Genomic DNA, 13,994 nt, shown 5'->3' on the forward strand with positions numbered 1-13,994 from the left:
CCCTTCTGTTGTCCTTCTCACTGTCTCTTGGGGGAAGGTTTCTCTCAGTGGAACCCAAACCAGTAAAAATCTCCCTCCCCCTCCCTGCACCTGCCCCCTCTTCTCACTCCCCCACCATGTTAACTTACAGACAACTACCACCACCCCTTACTCACTGCTTGCTATGCTGCTAGGACTGGGCTAGGCACTTTACAAACTTCATTTAATCATTTAAGCCTTACAACATTGCAAGGTAGGTGTTTGGATCAATTAAAGCTTCTTGTTTTTGCAAGCAATAATAACTGACTGACTCTAATGAACTTAAACACAAAGGCAATTTATTAAAGGGATCTGGTGGGGCAGGTTGTGGTGCGGAGCTCACAGAGCAGAAGGAAAAGCAGAACTAGTCATAAAAGGCCAGGAGCCAGAAAAGGCAAGAGAGCAAGTGACTGGCTAGCTTGTGTATCACCCCACCCCACCCCTATTACTGACAACTGGGGAGGGGAAAGCAGTACCTGAGTGCTGCTGGCAGAAGTAGGACTGGAGTTGTGCAGGTGAACACAATGGATGCCCACGACAGTATTCTTCTTCTTTTACTGATGACGAAACTGACACTCAGAGACTCAGTAACTTGCCCAAGGTTACAAAGTTAACGAGTGTCAGCTGGGATATAACTGGATCCTGGAGCTGGAGCTCTCTAGGGATGCACACCGTGGCCAGCTTCCCAACTCCTTCCAATCTTTGTGTGCGACCCTTGGAAGTGAGGACTGAGTCTCTAGGCCCCCCTGGGAGGGGGCTGTAGGAGACTAGGCCTTCCACCTCAGTGCCAGGGCCTGCCTTTGACTAGCCCTGGCCTGGCTTTGGGCAAGTCTCTTAACCTCCAGCTTCCTTCAAGGGTTGCTATGAGGATTAAACAAGATAGTACATTGTAAGTGCCTCTTAAATTATCCCACTAGATGGTAAGCCCCTTGAGGACAGGAACTTTGTCTTACGCAACTTTGAAACACCAACATGTGACCCACGATAGGTGTTCAAAAAGTTGTATTTGTTAATTCTTTAAACAAATGTTTCCTGTGCCGGATTTACAGACCAGTTCCATCCTGGATGTTTAGGGCGTGGGCCATCCTTCAAGGAGCTTAAAATCCATCTAACACTGGTAATATTAATGAGGAGGAAGAGAGACCAGTGGTTTGGAGCATCAAAAGGCTGCCTCCTGAAGGAGGTGAGACTCAGAGAGGCAGAAAGACCTTAGGCAAGGGCCCAGGAGACAGGTACATAGCTCTCAATTCAAAGGACATAGGGAGAGCAAAGGCCTGGAGGTAGGAAAGGTGAGGAGGTCCTGGAGAGAGGAATTCTTAAGAAAAGCATGTCTTGAGGCCAGCCTCTTCCAGAGAAGGGGGGCCCTGTTACCCACAGATCTCTGCAACACCGGTGTTCCTATCTCCTTCCCCTCTGCCAGTCCATGCCCCAGGCCCAAAGCTCTAGGAACTAAGCCATGCTTCTGGGCTCTTGATAATAATCACTGGAGAACTCATAAGAACCCTTCTCATTTAATCTTCATAGCCCCCTGTAATAGGTATTAGTAGTTTTATCCTATCTAACTACTGAGGAAATGGAAATGAGAGAAATGGAAGGAACTGCCATGAAGAGGCAGAGCGAGGACTTAAACCCAGGCCTTCTGCATCACACATTCTGTAGAACAGTGTCTGTGTGGTCCAAACTGACTCCAATGTTGACTTTTTAGCTTTGGGTTGCCAATGATAACACTCATTGAGAGATCATACTCATTGCTGTCTCCAGAGTTTCTGTAAGAACCAACAGGATGATAGATAAGTACTTTTTGGAAGAGCCCAGGTAAAGCCAAGGAGTTACTTATATGCTAATGACACTGTCCAAAGCACACTGTGAGGAATGGTGTCAAAGAGGCATTTCAAAGAATCTATTCTCTGCATACCGCTGGAAAAAGGTCCATGGAAAGAAAATAAAAACACTCAGGAAGCTAGAGCAACTCCTGTAGGAGGGTAGGTGAAACACAGCAAGTCTCTCTGACTTCAATCAAAGAGGTAAAGGCAAAGAGAATGATAGCATACAAGAAGCATCAAGGAAGCACGAAGATACAGTCCCTCATCCCCAAGCAATTCCTGGTCTAGGTGGACAGGACCAATGTGTGTAGCTACAACTGGCATCTTGTCAGTTGCTCTAAAATTCACCAACCACATGATCTCACTGGATCGTCATCAATAACCCCATGAAACATGGTTATTATTTCTTAGGCTTTTACAGATGGGGAGACTGAGGTTTGGAGAGGTAACTTTTGAGGTGACTGGTAATTAGAGTAGCCAGATCTTGATAACTGAGAGCCTGCAATCTTCTTACCGCATACCAGATAGAAAATAATTCTAAACACCATGAAAGAAAGTATTACTTATCCTGTAATATTAAGTTTAGAAGGTACCCCAGGAACTTGGAGATCATTTACGGGCAAACAAGGAAATGACTACTTTCCTTGGAGAGGTTGTACTGACGAAGCATGAACAGTTCTTAGAAATGTTTTAGTTGGATTCACAAGTAAAAGCCATTATGGATTATTGAGGAGAAAATTAAAAGGATATACGGGGTACATTTCTAACCTAAAAAAAGTTACATGAAGTGATATGAAAGCCACTCCCATTCCTCATTCAGTCAACCTAGCCCGGCTACCGTGCAACCGATTTTTACTGATTATCCACTACTGTCTTGTGCTGCCTCAGGTCTGGGGGACATGGTCCTTGCCTGCAAGAGCTCAGAACACTGGGAGATAAATAATTACAATCCTATATAGAAAATGCAGAAAAATATAAAAAGTGCTGTAGCAGCTCTAAGGAGGACAGGATATACTCTATTGGAGGCAGTCAAGGAAAGATTCTCAGATATTTGGATTGGACCCTACAGGGTAAGTCTTGAGTTTGCCAGGGACAGAAAGGAAGAAGAAACAGTGCAAAGCCTAGAGACACGACAGAACATGGTATACATGGAGAAGAGCAGTGTTTACCTTAAACTTCCATGGAATAAAAGGCAGCTATGAAAACCCACAGCTAACATCATATTTATCAGTGAAAGTCTGAAAGCTTTACCCCCAAGATCAGGAACAAGACAAAGATGTCTGCACTCATCACTTCTATTCTACATTGTACTGGAGGTTCTAGCCAGGAAAATGAGGCAAGCAAATGAAATACAGGCATACCTCAGAGATACTGAGGGCTCAGTTCCAGACCACTGCAACAAAGCAAGTTACACAAATGTTTTGGTTTCCCAGTGCATATAAAAGTTATGTTTACACTGTACTGTAGTCTATTAAGTGTGCAATAGCATTATATCTATAAAAGACAATGTACATATTTTAATTTAAAAATACTTTATTGCTACAAAATGCTAACCATCATCTTAGCCTTCAGTGAGTCGTAATCTTTTTGTTGGTTTAGGGTTTGAAATATTGTGAGAATTGCCGAAATGTGACACAGAGACATGAAGTGAGCAAATGCTGTTGGAAACTGGCACCAAGAGTCTTATTCAATGCAGGGTTGCCACCAACCTTCAATTTGTAAAAAATGTAATCTCTACCAAGTGCAATAAAGCAAAACCCAATACAATGAGATATGCCTGTAAAAAGCACCAAGAATGGAAAAGACAATGTAAAACTATATTTGCAGGTGACATGACCTTGTATACAGAGAATCCTAAAGAGTCCACCAAAAAGCTATAAGAACTAAATAAACAAGTTCAGCAAGGTTACTTAACTAGTGACTGAATGTGGAGGATACAAGATCAATATACAAAATCAATTGTTTTTTGGCTGCACCACGCAGCTTGCAGGATCTTAGTTCCCTGAGCAGGGATTGAACCAAGGCCCCCGGCAGTGAAACACCAAATCCTAACCACTGGACCACCAGGGAATTCCCAAAATCAGCTGTATTTTTATACAACTGCAATGAACAATTTGAAAATGAAATTAAGAATTCCATTTAAAATAGCAAAACCTCAAATACTTAGGAATAAATTTAATAAAAGTGCAAGACCTGTACACTGAAAACTACAAAACGTTGTTTAAAGAAATTAAAGATCTAAATAAATGGAAAGACATACTGTGTTCATAGATTGGAAGATTTAATATTGTTAAGATGCAATCTTCTATAAACTGATCTACAGATTCAGTGTAATCCCTGTTAAAATCTTTGCCATCTTTTTTGCAGAAATTGACAAGCTGATTCTAAAATTCATATGGAAATGTCAAAGACCCAGAATAGCTAAGCAATCTTGGGAAAAAAGCAAAATTGGAAGACTCACACTTTCCACTTTCAAAACTTATTACAAAACTACAGTAATGAAAACTGTACTACTGGCATAAGGATGGACACATAGATTGATAGAACAGAATCGAGAGTCCAGAAATAAACCTGTGGACTTACAGTCAACTGATTTCAACAAGGGTGTTAAGGCCATTCAATGGGGAAAGAATAGGCTTTTTAACAAACGGGGTTGGGACAAATGCATTATTTGCATGCAAAAGAATGAAGCTGGACCTCTACCTCACACCATACACAAAATTAATTCAAAATGCATCAAAAACTTAAATATAAGAGCTAAAACTATAAAACTCTTAGGAAAAAACATAGGCATAAACCTTCGTAACTTTTGTGCTTCAAAGGACACTATCAAGAAAGTGAAAACCGGGACTTCCCTGGTGGTGCAGTGGTTAAGAATCCTCCTGCCAATGCAGGGACACAGGTTCGAGCCCTGGTCTGGGAATATCCCACAGGTCACAGAGCAACTAAGCCTGTGCACCACAACTACTGAGCCTGCCCTCTAGAGCCCGCAAGCCACAGCTACTGAGCCCGCATGCCACAACTACTGAAGTCTGTGTGCCTAGAGCCCATGCTCCGCAACAAGAAGCCACCGCAATAAGAAGCCCGCTCGCTGCAACTAGAGAAAGCCTGTGTGCAGCAACGAAGACCCAACTCAGCCAAAATTAAATAAATGAAAGTGAAAACCTACAAAATGGGAGAAAATATATTTGGAAATCATATATATCTGATAAAGGTCTAGTATTCAGAATACATCAAGAACTCTTGCAACTCAACAATAAAGACAAGTAACCCAGTTAAAAAGTGGGCAAAGGATCTGCTAGACATTTCTTCAGAGAATATGTACAAAGGGCCAGTAAGCACATGAAAAGATATACCCCAGAGAAATGAAAAGGTATGGTCACACAGAAACTTGTACACAGATGTTTGTAGCACACTATTCCTAATAGTCAAAAAATGGTACTATCCCAAATATCCACCAACTGATGACTGGATAAACAAAATGTGGTATATCTATACAGCTGATCCTTGAACTTGGGGGTTAGGAGCGTTGACCCTCTATGCAGTTCGAAATCCTCAAAAACTTTACAGTCTACCCTCCATGTCGTAGTTCTGCATCCATGGGTTCAACCAACCATGGACCAGGTAGCACTATAGTACGTATTTACTGAAAACACCCCACGTTTAAGTGGGCCCATGCAGTTCAAACCCATGTTGTTCAAGGGTCAACTGTACAATGAAATATTATTCAGCCATAAAAAGGAATGAAGTACTGATAAACGCTACAACGTGGATCAATCTTGAAAACATGCTAAATGAAAGAAGCCAGACAGAAAAGGCCACATATTGTACGATCTCATTTATATGAAATATTCAGAAAAGGCATACCCATAGATATAGAAAGTATAATTAGTAGTTGCTAGGGACTGCGAGGGGGGGAAAATTGGGAATGCTTGTTAATGGGTACAGGGTTTCTGTTTGCCATGATGAAAACGCTCTAAAATTAGGTAGTGGTGATGGTTACTATATAGGTATGTACATATATATGTATAAATAATATGGTTATTATAAATATATCTACTAAATATCACTGAATTTTAAGTACACTTAAAAGGCAAATTTATGGTATGTGAATTATATCTAAAAAAATCCATAGAGCTTTTTGGTGGGATGCAAGTCAGAAATATTGCAAGCTTTCTTCAGCAAATAAAATTAAAGTTCCTTTACTTAGTGACCCCTTTTTCTGTAACAAATTCTATCACTTAGAACAGTGCCCAGCACTTGGTAAGGACTCAGTAAATGTCTGTTTGTTGAATGAATGATTGCCATAGGCATAAAGGAGAAAGAGGCATTAGCTGGGTTGACATTTTTAAATTAGATGATTTGAGAAATCAAATCTGCTCATCTAACCATATGAAAGTGAGGAAAGCTATTACATTATTGAAAAAAACCAGCCACCGCTTTTTTCTGTTGCTGGTGTCAGGTTGGGCAAATTCTGAGAAAGCACTGGGCTGTCCTCATTCATTTTGTATCACCCACAGTCCCTCAAAGGATCTCTGACTCAGACTCACTCCAGAGAAATCTTATAGACAGGCTTCCCCAATCTCTCCTCCTCAAGGACACTTCCTTCCCACAGAATCCGAATGAGACCAGACTCATTGCTGTCCCTTGATTAAGAGAGAGCTTATTAGGAATGACTGACAGAAAAGTAACCAATCTTTCTCAAAGAAAGCAACTTGCTTTCTAAGCTACTTCCTCTAAAATCACTGAGGATGATACAGGAAAAATGAAGAGACCAGGTAAAGCAGGAAATCTAATTCCTGTTAAGAATAGGAATCAACAGGGACTTCCCTGGTGGCGTAGTGGTTAAGAATCTGCCTGCCAATGCAGGGGTCACAGGTTTGAGCCCTGGTCTGGGAATATCCCACATGTCTCACAGCAACAAAGCCTGTGCACCACAACTACTGAGCCTGCGTGCCACAAACACTGAAGCCCACGCGCCCTAGAGCCCACACGCTGCAACTACTGAAGCCCACATGCCTAGACCCCGTGCTCTGCAACAAGAGAAGCCACCGCAATGAGAAGCCCGCGCACCACAACGAAGAGTAGCCCCTGATCGCCACAACTAGAGAAAGCCCGCGCACAGCAACAAAGACCCAACGCACCCAAAAATAAATAAATAAATAAATAAATTTACTTAAAAAAAGAATAGGAATCAGCAGGCCCGGGATAAAGGGACCCTCCAAGGTGAATTAACACCTTCTGAACACCTAACTGGCAGGTGCTGTGAGCCATACAAAGGCACAATCCATGCCCTTAAGGGAAAACACGGATGTAATTATTTTAATTATGAAAGCATGAAGTGCCAAATAGAGATAGGAGCAATTTGCCGAGTGCAGGAGTGATTCATCCTGACTAGGAAATCAAAATAAGTTTCCTGGCTGCGTTACTTGGCTTATACACCTTGGCTTCTATCTTATGATTCTGACAGAGTAGATGTGATGGGCATAGCAGGCTGGAGGAACAGCATGAGCAATACATGAAAATAAAGTAAAACTCAACTGGAATGCACAGTACATCAGATGTAGGGAAGAATGTGGCAGGAAAAATCAATCTGGATCAAATTGGGAAAAACCTTAGTTCCACACTTGGCAGCATAGGGGCCTTTTTGGAAATACGAAGAGTTTGGAGACAGATTATTGCCAGGAGTCCACTACAATCAAGGTGGGGAGTTGCTCAAGCAGTTAAAGTAGGATAGAGGACAGACAGGATATTGAGAACGGACTGAACACAGAAAATTAAAACAAAGAAGAGTCAAAAAAGCAATTCATCCTCCAAGATCCAACAGGCTACAGGGATTTTTTTAGATAGCCACTTACTGCCACCTGGCGGACAGACAAGACCTTCCCAGCATGAGCAGCATCAAGCCACTTAAGATGTTGCACATTTTTCTAATAAAAAGTTAATACTGAACACTTTATCCAGCCTCTTGCTAATCAGCCTCTAAAGTTTCCGTACTCAGCTTATGAGACACTGTTCTAGTTGAATCTAGTTAGAGAAGACTCCCAAATGCCTAACAAATGACACAATGGGAGGTAGATGATCAAATATTAAATTATGGGATGGTCGATACCTGAAATTTCAGAATACAAAACCATTTGGAAATAAAAAACAAAAAACATTTGGGAGGTTGGCTGAGGCTCCATGGATATGGAGAGCCATTTCTTTAACCTAAGATTATCGAAGAGAGCATCTCGGTCAGAGGCAATCATGAACAAAAATCCTAGGAACAGAAGTGAACATACAGAGGTTTAAATATTTACAAACTGTAAGTAATGGAGGGTCTACAAAAAGGGGTGTGTGTGTGATATAGTACCAAAGGCTTTTAAGACCAATCTAACATTAGAATATAAAATGGAAAATTAGGTCATTAACACAACCAAGTAACTCAACTACTAAACTTAAGGATACTCAAACAACGAAAGCCACTTGTCCTAATTAATGGAACAATCCAAAATAAGTTAGCTAGGACTTCCCTGCCGCAGTGGTTAAGAATCTGCCTGCCAACACAGCGGAAAGAGGTTCGAGCCCTGGGTCTGGGAATCCCACATGCTGTGGAGCAACTAAGCCCATGCACCACAACTACTGAAGCCTGCGTGCCTAGAGCCCATGCTCCGCAATTAAGACTAGGCCCCGCTCGCCGCAACTAGAGAAAGCTCACATGCAGCAACAAAGACCCAACGCAGCCATAATTAAAAATAAATTTATAAAAAAACGAAAACAAGTTAGCTGAACGTATTAAGTGGCCACTGAACTACTAAATGTAAGCTTCGCAATTATCTTTAAATGTTAACTTTTATTAATAATTTTTTTTATTTCTGGCTGTGTTGGGTCTTCGTTGCTGCACACAGGCTTTCTCTAGTTGCAGCGAGCGGGGTCTACTGTTCGTTGCGGTGCACAGGCTCCATTGCAGTGGCTTCTCGTTGCAAAGCACGGGCTCTAGGTATGCGGGCTTCAGTAGCTGTGGCACATGGGCTCAGTAGTTGTAGCTCGCGGGTTCCAGAGCGCAGGCTCAGTAGTTGTGGCGCACGGGCTTAGTTGCTCTGGGGCATGTGGGATGTTCCTGGACCAGGGCTTGAAACCGTGTCCATTGCATTGGCAGGCGGATTTTTTTTTTTTTGCGGTATGAGGGCCTCTCACTGTTGTGGCCTCTCCCGTTGTGGAGCACAGGCTCCGGACGCACAGGCTCAGCGGCCATGGCTCACGGGCCTAGCCACCCCGTGGCATGTGGGATCTCCCCAGACCGGGGCACGAACCCGAGTCCCCTGCCTCGGCAGGCGGACTCTCAACCACTGCGCCACCAGGGAAGCCCCAGCAGGCACATTCTTAACCACTAAGTCACCAGGGAAGCCCTAATTTTTTTTTTTTAATTTATTTTGGCTACATTGGGTCTTCATTGCTGTGCACAGGCTTCTCATTGTGGTGGCCTCTCCCATTGCAGAGCACAGGCTCTAGGAATGCGGGCCTCAGTAACTGCAGCACAGGGGCCCAGGTGCTCCGCGGCACGTGGGATCCTCCAAGACCAGGGCCCGAACCCATGTCCCCCGCATTGGCAGGCAGACTCTCAACCCCTGCGTCACCAGGGAAGTCCCCCTAATTATTTTTTTCCCTCGTTTTTTGAGCCTACCTTGGGGTAGAGAAGACAAAAAAGGCTACCCAGACGCCAACATAAGAATCTAGTGCTGTTGATGTGGATAATTCATTTGCACATAAATTTTATCAAGAGGACACACTAAAGTGCTATTAGAGCACTCTAATCTGGCCATTCCTTTATATTCCCAGGCTCATTTAATGTACCTCTCAAATGCCAATCAGGGCTACATGCTTTCCAGAAAACCCCATCAAGCTCAGCTAAACGCACAATGTTCCTGCTAGTTGTAGTTCTGACTCCTACTCCTTAGGTGGGAACTTCCCCTCCACAACACCAGCATTTCCAGAAAGGAGAATTAACAGCCATCTGGGATTTAAGAGACAACAGGAAGATAAATAATCCATACACCCAAAAGGCCAAACATTTTTTATTTTCAAAAACAACTTTATTCATGACACATATTAAAAAAAAAACTCCCACCCCCTGGAAATGAGCTAAAAAAATAAACAAAATCCACCTCCCACCTCCCTGTCCCCACTTCCTCCCATTCCCTCCAAACAAAAGGGAAAAAAAGGCAAAGGAAAACAAAACAAAACAAAAAACTGAAAAACAAAAAACACCCCAAAACCCCCCAAAACAAGGTAGTGCATTTCCCCAGGGGAAAGGGGAATTTACACTGGAGCCGCTGGGAGCGGATCGGAGATCTTCCGGCTACAGAAACCTGCAAAGAAAGACACTCAAAACAGAAAAAGAAACACAAAAGGAAACAAAATAGATCACCAGGCAATCTGGAGGGGCAGGGAGCCAGAAAAGAGGGGTGGGGTGGGTGGTAGACCTGGCAGGACAGGAACAGGCAGGAGGGGACTGTGAAAGCTAGGGAGAAGATGGAGGGAAGGTAACAAGCAGAACAGTTTGGTGTCCTTCCAGAGCCCTGGGTAAAAAAAAACCCTCCTACCACCCATGCCCACCTACCCTTGAGCAGCCCGCAAGGGGGCAAAGGGGCACAGGGAAACAGGGGGAGCAGCTTGCGCGGTTGAGACGTGTCCATGGTGAATCCCCAGAGTGAATGAGCAGCCCCCTGCCCCACTCCCTGGGCCTTCCCTTACTCCCCAAAGCAGGTCCCTCCTCAGCAGTTAGTTATGGGATTCTCCCCCCTTCCACAGTATATCTTTTTTTTTTTAAAAATATTTTTTTCCATCAAGGTCATCTTCTGTTTTTCTTTTTTTTTTTTTTTTAAATTCTTTTTTTTTTTCCTTCTTTCCTCTTTTTTTCCTCTCTCTCCTCCTAATACACACTTTTTTTAGTAAGGGGAATACCATGATGTCGCTCTAGCCCGGCCCCTGGAAGAAAGAAGGAGAGTTAGGTGTTAACATGATCACTAAATAGTTCAGTACAAGCCCCTCCCCGTGGGCCCTCGCCCCAGTTATTGAGAAGGGAAGAGGGGAAAGAAGTTTCCCAAGTCCTAAAACTGACCCCCACAATCCCAGAAATAGTGACACACCTGGCAAATGGGAGTGGGGAATTAACTGTTATTACCTCGCCAAACAGTGGCAATAAAGAAATGCATCTGAGACATAGGGGCAAGAAAAAGGACTCATTGTTTATCCAGATTCCAGTTCTCCACAGCTCTTAAAAGCGAGGCTCTCACCAACAGATCCTCCCTAACTCCTGGGAGCTGACAGGTAAATCTTATGAAAAGCCAAGGTCTATATGCCTAAACTGTCTATTTAAATGTAAAGAAACGGAAGTAAAGTGAAGCAACAACATGGATGCCACACTAGGCCCAGCGAGAAAGTTGCAAAAGACTGGCTAAAGAGTAAATATCTCGATATCCTCCCACATGGCTGTTGAGGAGGATCAACTAGCCTCTGGTTTTCTTCCAAGGGAGGTTCAAACTTCAGCCCCTCCCTAACTCTGAGAAAAGTAGCAAAGGTCCAAACAGTGCTTTCACTGCTCTGAGGCCCTGTTCTTCCTGGGAGTTCTGTGTAAACACCTTCACTGCCATCAACTCTCAAGGAAAAAAAGGCTGGGTGGAGAAGCATCTCTCAGAACAGGGTGGAGAGATCCAGCCCTTATCACCAATTCCTGCTCCAGAAAAAGATGAGACTGGCCTCCTGGCCTGCAACTACCTTCCTCACCCTGCACAGGCAGGAGACCAAGTCCCCAGAACCAAGGGGAGGGTAAAGGAGGGAGGTTCCTCAGATGAGGAGAGAAGGAAGCATACAGGGCTCATGGGAGGCGGGGGAGAGGAGCAGCCCATCTATCCTGACCTGTAGACGCGACCCCGGGGCCTGCTGTTAAAACCACTGTAGAATCGAGAACGGGAACTGTTGTAGTTGGTGGTCCGGGCACGGTATCGGGCTCTCGGGAAACCCCGGTCTGTTGTGCTGATGCCTGGTCTGTTGGTTCGTTTTGGGATCACCTGAGAATGACACGTACAACACAATGCCTTAGAGCCAAGCTGGAGAACTTACAGAACCAGAACAGCAAAGGGCACAGGGCTTACCTTGATTTGTCTTCCTCTAAATAGGGACTCATCTAAGGCCAAGGAAGTCCTCACTGACTCTTTGTCTGAGAACTCTATATATGCAAACCTGAAAAGGGTAATTGCCACTTTATCTGAGGATACAAATAGCAGCTCACAGGTCAAATCCAACTTACAGGCATGCTTTGTTTGAGTACAGTGTGTTCATATTTTTAATTATTTGTCCAAAAAATTCTTAATGGAAGATTTTAATCAAAATTTGCAGCTACTCTTGGAAAATTATAAGATAGGATACAGAGGGCCTGGTTTTCCGCAAGGCAGAAAACGGTGGGGGCCGTGCAGAAGGTGCCCCCCCTTATAGTTCATGATCCCCCCCCACACCCAGCCCCCATCTCTGTTATCTGTTGGGCCCCTGAAGGCAATTTTATGTGCAATCCTTGATATGTATCAACATTAACACCTATCTTAAAAGACAGACTACTTACTTTAACATCTAGGTAGCTTACTGCTCAATATAAAATATAATTTATTTATTTTTTAACTGTGACTAAAATGACATCAACTTCCCCACTTACCCTTTGGGATGGCCACTAAATTTGTCACATAGTATAGTAACACGGTTGACTGAACCACAGCCATGAAAGTGTGCTTCCAGCTCTTCTGCTGTTGCACCATAGTCCACCTGTGGGGGGGTACATTTCACAGGTAACAGGGCAAACTCCCATCTCCACAGGTACTCTGCCTAGCCTCTGCGCTGGGCCATCCATACACACCAAAGCACACCAATATCTAGCTCTCTAAGGAACTAACCTCTTTTCCTTCCAACCCCAGAGCCTCTGCTAATCACCATTACCTTTCACCTCATTCCAACCCTCCCTCCACCCCTTAAATCCACCACCTACCCTGGAAATGGTTCCTTTCAAGACTCCTAATAAATAATCCCCCAAACTAAGAGATTTCCCCAACCCTAGTCAAGGCTCTGGTACATACATTGCCAACATAGATGGAACGGGCATCAGCCTCCATCTTCTCCTCAATGGACATGATCACTGGGCCAGCTTTGAAGAAAAAAGGATCAGGAAAAAAACGCTTGTTTTCTACTTGGCCAATCTATGCACCACTACCACCACCACAAGCAGCAGCAAAGGTAAAGATTTTGGTCTGTTCTGTTCCCTGCTGTACCCATTACCTAGAAAAGTCTAGCATGCAATAGGTGCTCACCAAATACTTGAAAAATTAAGGAATAGATTAATACAGTCTTAAAAATCAAAGAAAACAATACAGGGATTCCCTCCTGCCCCCAAATCAAGTACCTATTGAGTAGCTTCGGTTAAAATGATTTGAAAAGTGAACAAAATTAAGTCGGCTGAGGCTGGACATTTCTAGATTAGAGGAGAAGCCCCCTGAAGCTGAGCAGTTTATCTTAGAACTCCTAACTAAAGGTCTCCAACTGAAAGAAAAACTATTGGACTTGAAGGTCAAATACCAGCTGGCAACCTCCAAAAAGGGTAGTGGAAGACTAAGAACAAAGAGCAACACATTTGTAACAGGGACAAAGGGAGGCACAAGACTACCATCACCAAAACATAGGCCCCGTCTCACAAAGGTCAGAAAAACACACAATGGACTATGACTGCAGCAACTGCCCAGTAATTGCTCAGACAAGCAGCTCCAAGGTTCCGACCATCTAATTCCATATAAACCGTGCTCCGATAACCCTTCCAATCTCAGGACCCGGGTTCCGCGTGCAACCGCCAGTTACTCACCATTGCCTGGAGGTGGACTCATATTCATCTGCTTCTCTACCTCGTTCTGTAGCTCTTTTAGCTTCTCAGCTTCTTCCTCCATCTCCCTGACTCGAGCTTTGATCGCTTCCAGCTCCTACAATGAGTGGGGAGGGTATGGAGAACAGCTTAAAAGGAACCAACGCAGGGGCTCTACCCTGCTCTCCTTCCGCGCGCGGCCCCAGCCATGCTCGGCCATTTCTCTCGCCCGACGCGAGGGTCGTAATGAAAAGAAATCCAAGCTACCTTCTCTA

The 13,994-nt window shown here is 43.9% G+C and overlaps 1 protein-coding gene across 2 annotated transcripts in view; it reads right to left on the minus strand.

The window, feature by feature from the left end:
- The window catches only part of PABPN1 (poly(A) binding protein nuclear 1), a 34,268-nt gene that overhangs the window by 8,051 nt on the left and 12,223 nt on the right, over positions 1 to 13,994 (minus strand). The window contains exons 2-7 of one of the 2 annotated variants that reach the window (XM_060145453.1): positions 13,723 to 13,837; positions 12,947 to 13,014; positions 12,532 to 12,638; positions 11,978 to 12,065; positions 11,742 to 11,893; positions 9,742 to 10,811 (exon numbers count right to left, since the gene is read on the minus strand). In XM_060145453.1, coding sequence (XP_060001436.1) covers positions 10,772 to 10,811; positions 11,742 to 11,893; positions 11,978 to 12,065; positions 12,532 to 12,638; positions 12,947 to 13,014; positions 13,723 to 13,837 — 570 coding nt within the window. In that variant the 3' untranslated portion in view covers positions 9,742 to 10,771. Of the gene's footprint in view, positions 1 to 9,677; positions 10,812 to 11,741; positions 11,894 to 11,977; positions 12,066 to 12,531; positions 12,639 to 12,946; positions 13,015 to 13,722; positions 13,838 to 13,994 lie in introns of both variants that reach the window. The other variant, XM_060145443.1, reaches the window with a different exon arrangement.

This window comes from Lagenorhynchus albirostris, chromosome 1, assembly GCF_949774975.1.
Source record: "Lagenorhynchus albirostris chromosome 1, mLagAlb1.1, whole genome shotgun sequence".
Classification (NCBI taxonomy): Eukaryota; Metazoa; Chordata; class Mammalia; order Artiodactyla; family Delphinidae; genus Lagenorhynchus; species Lagenorhynchus albirostris.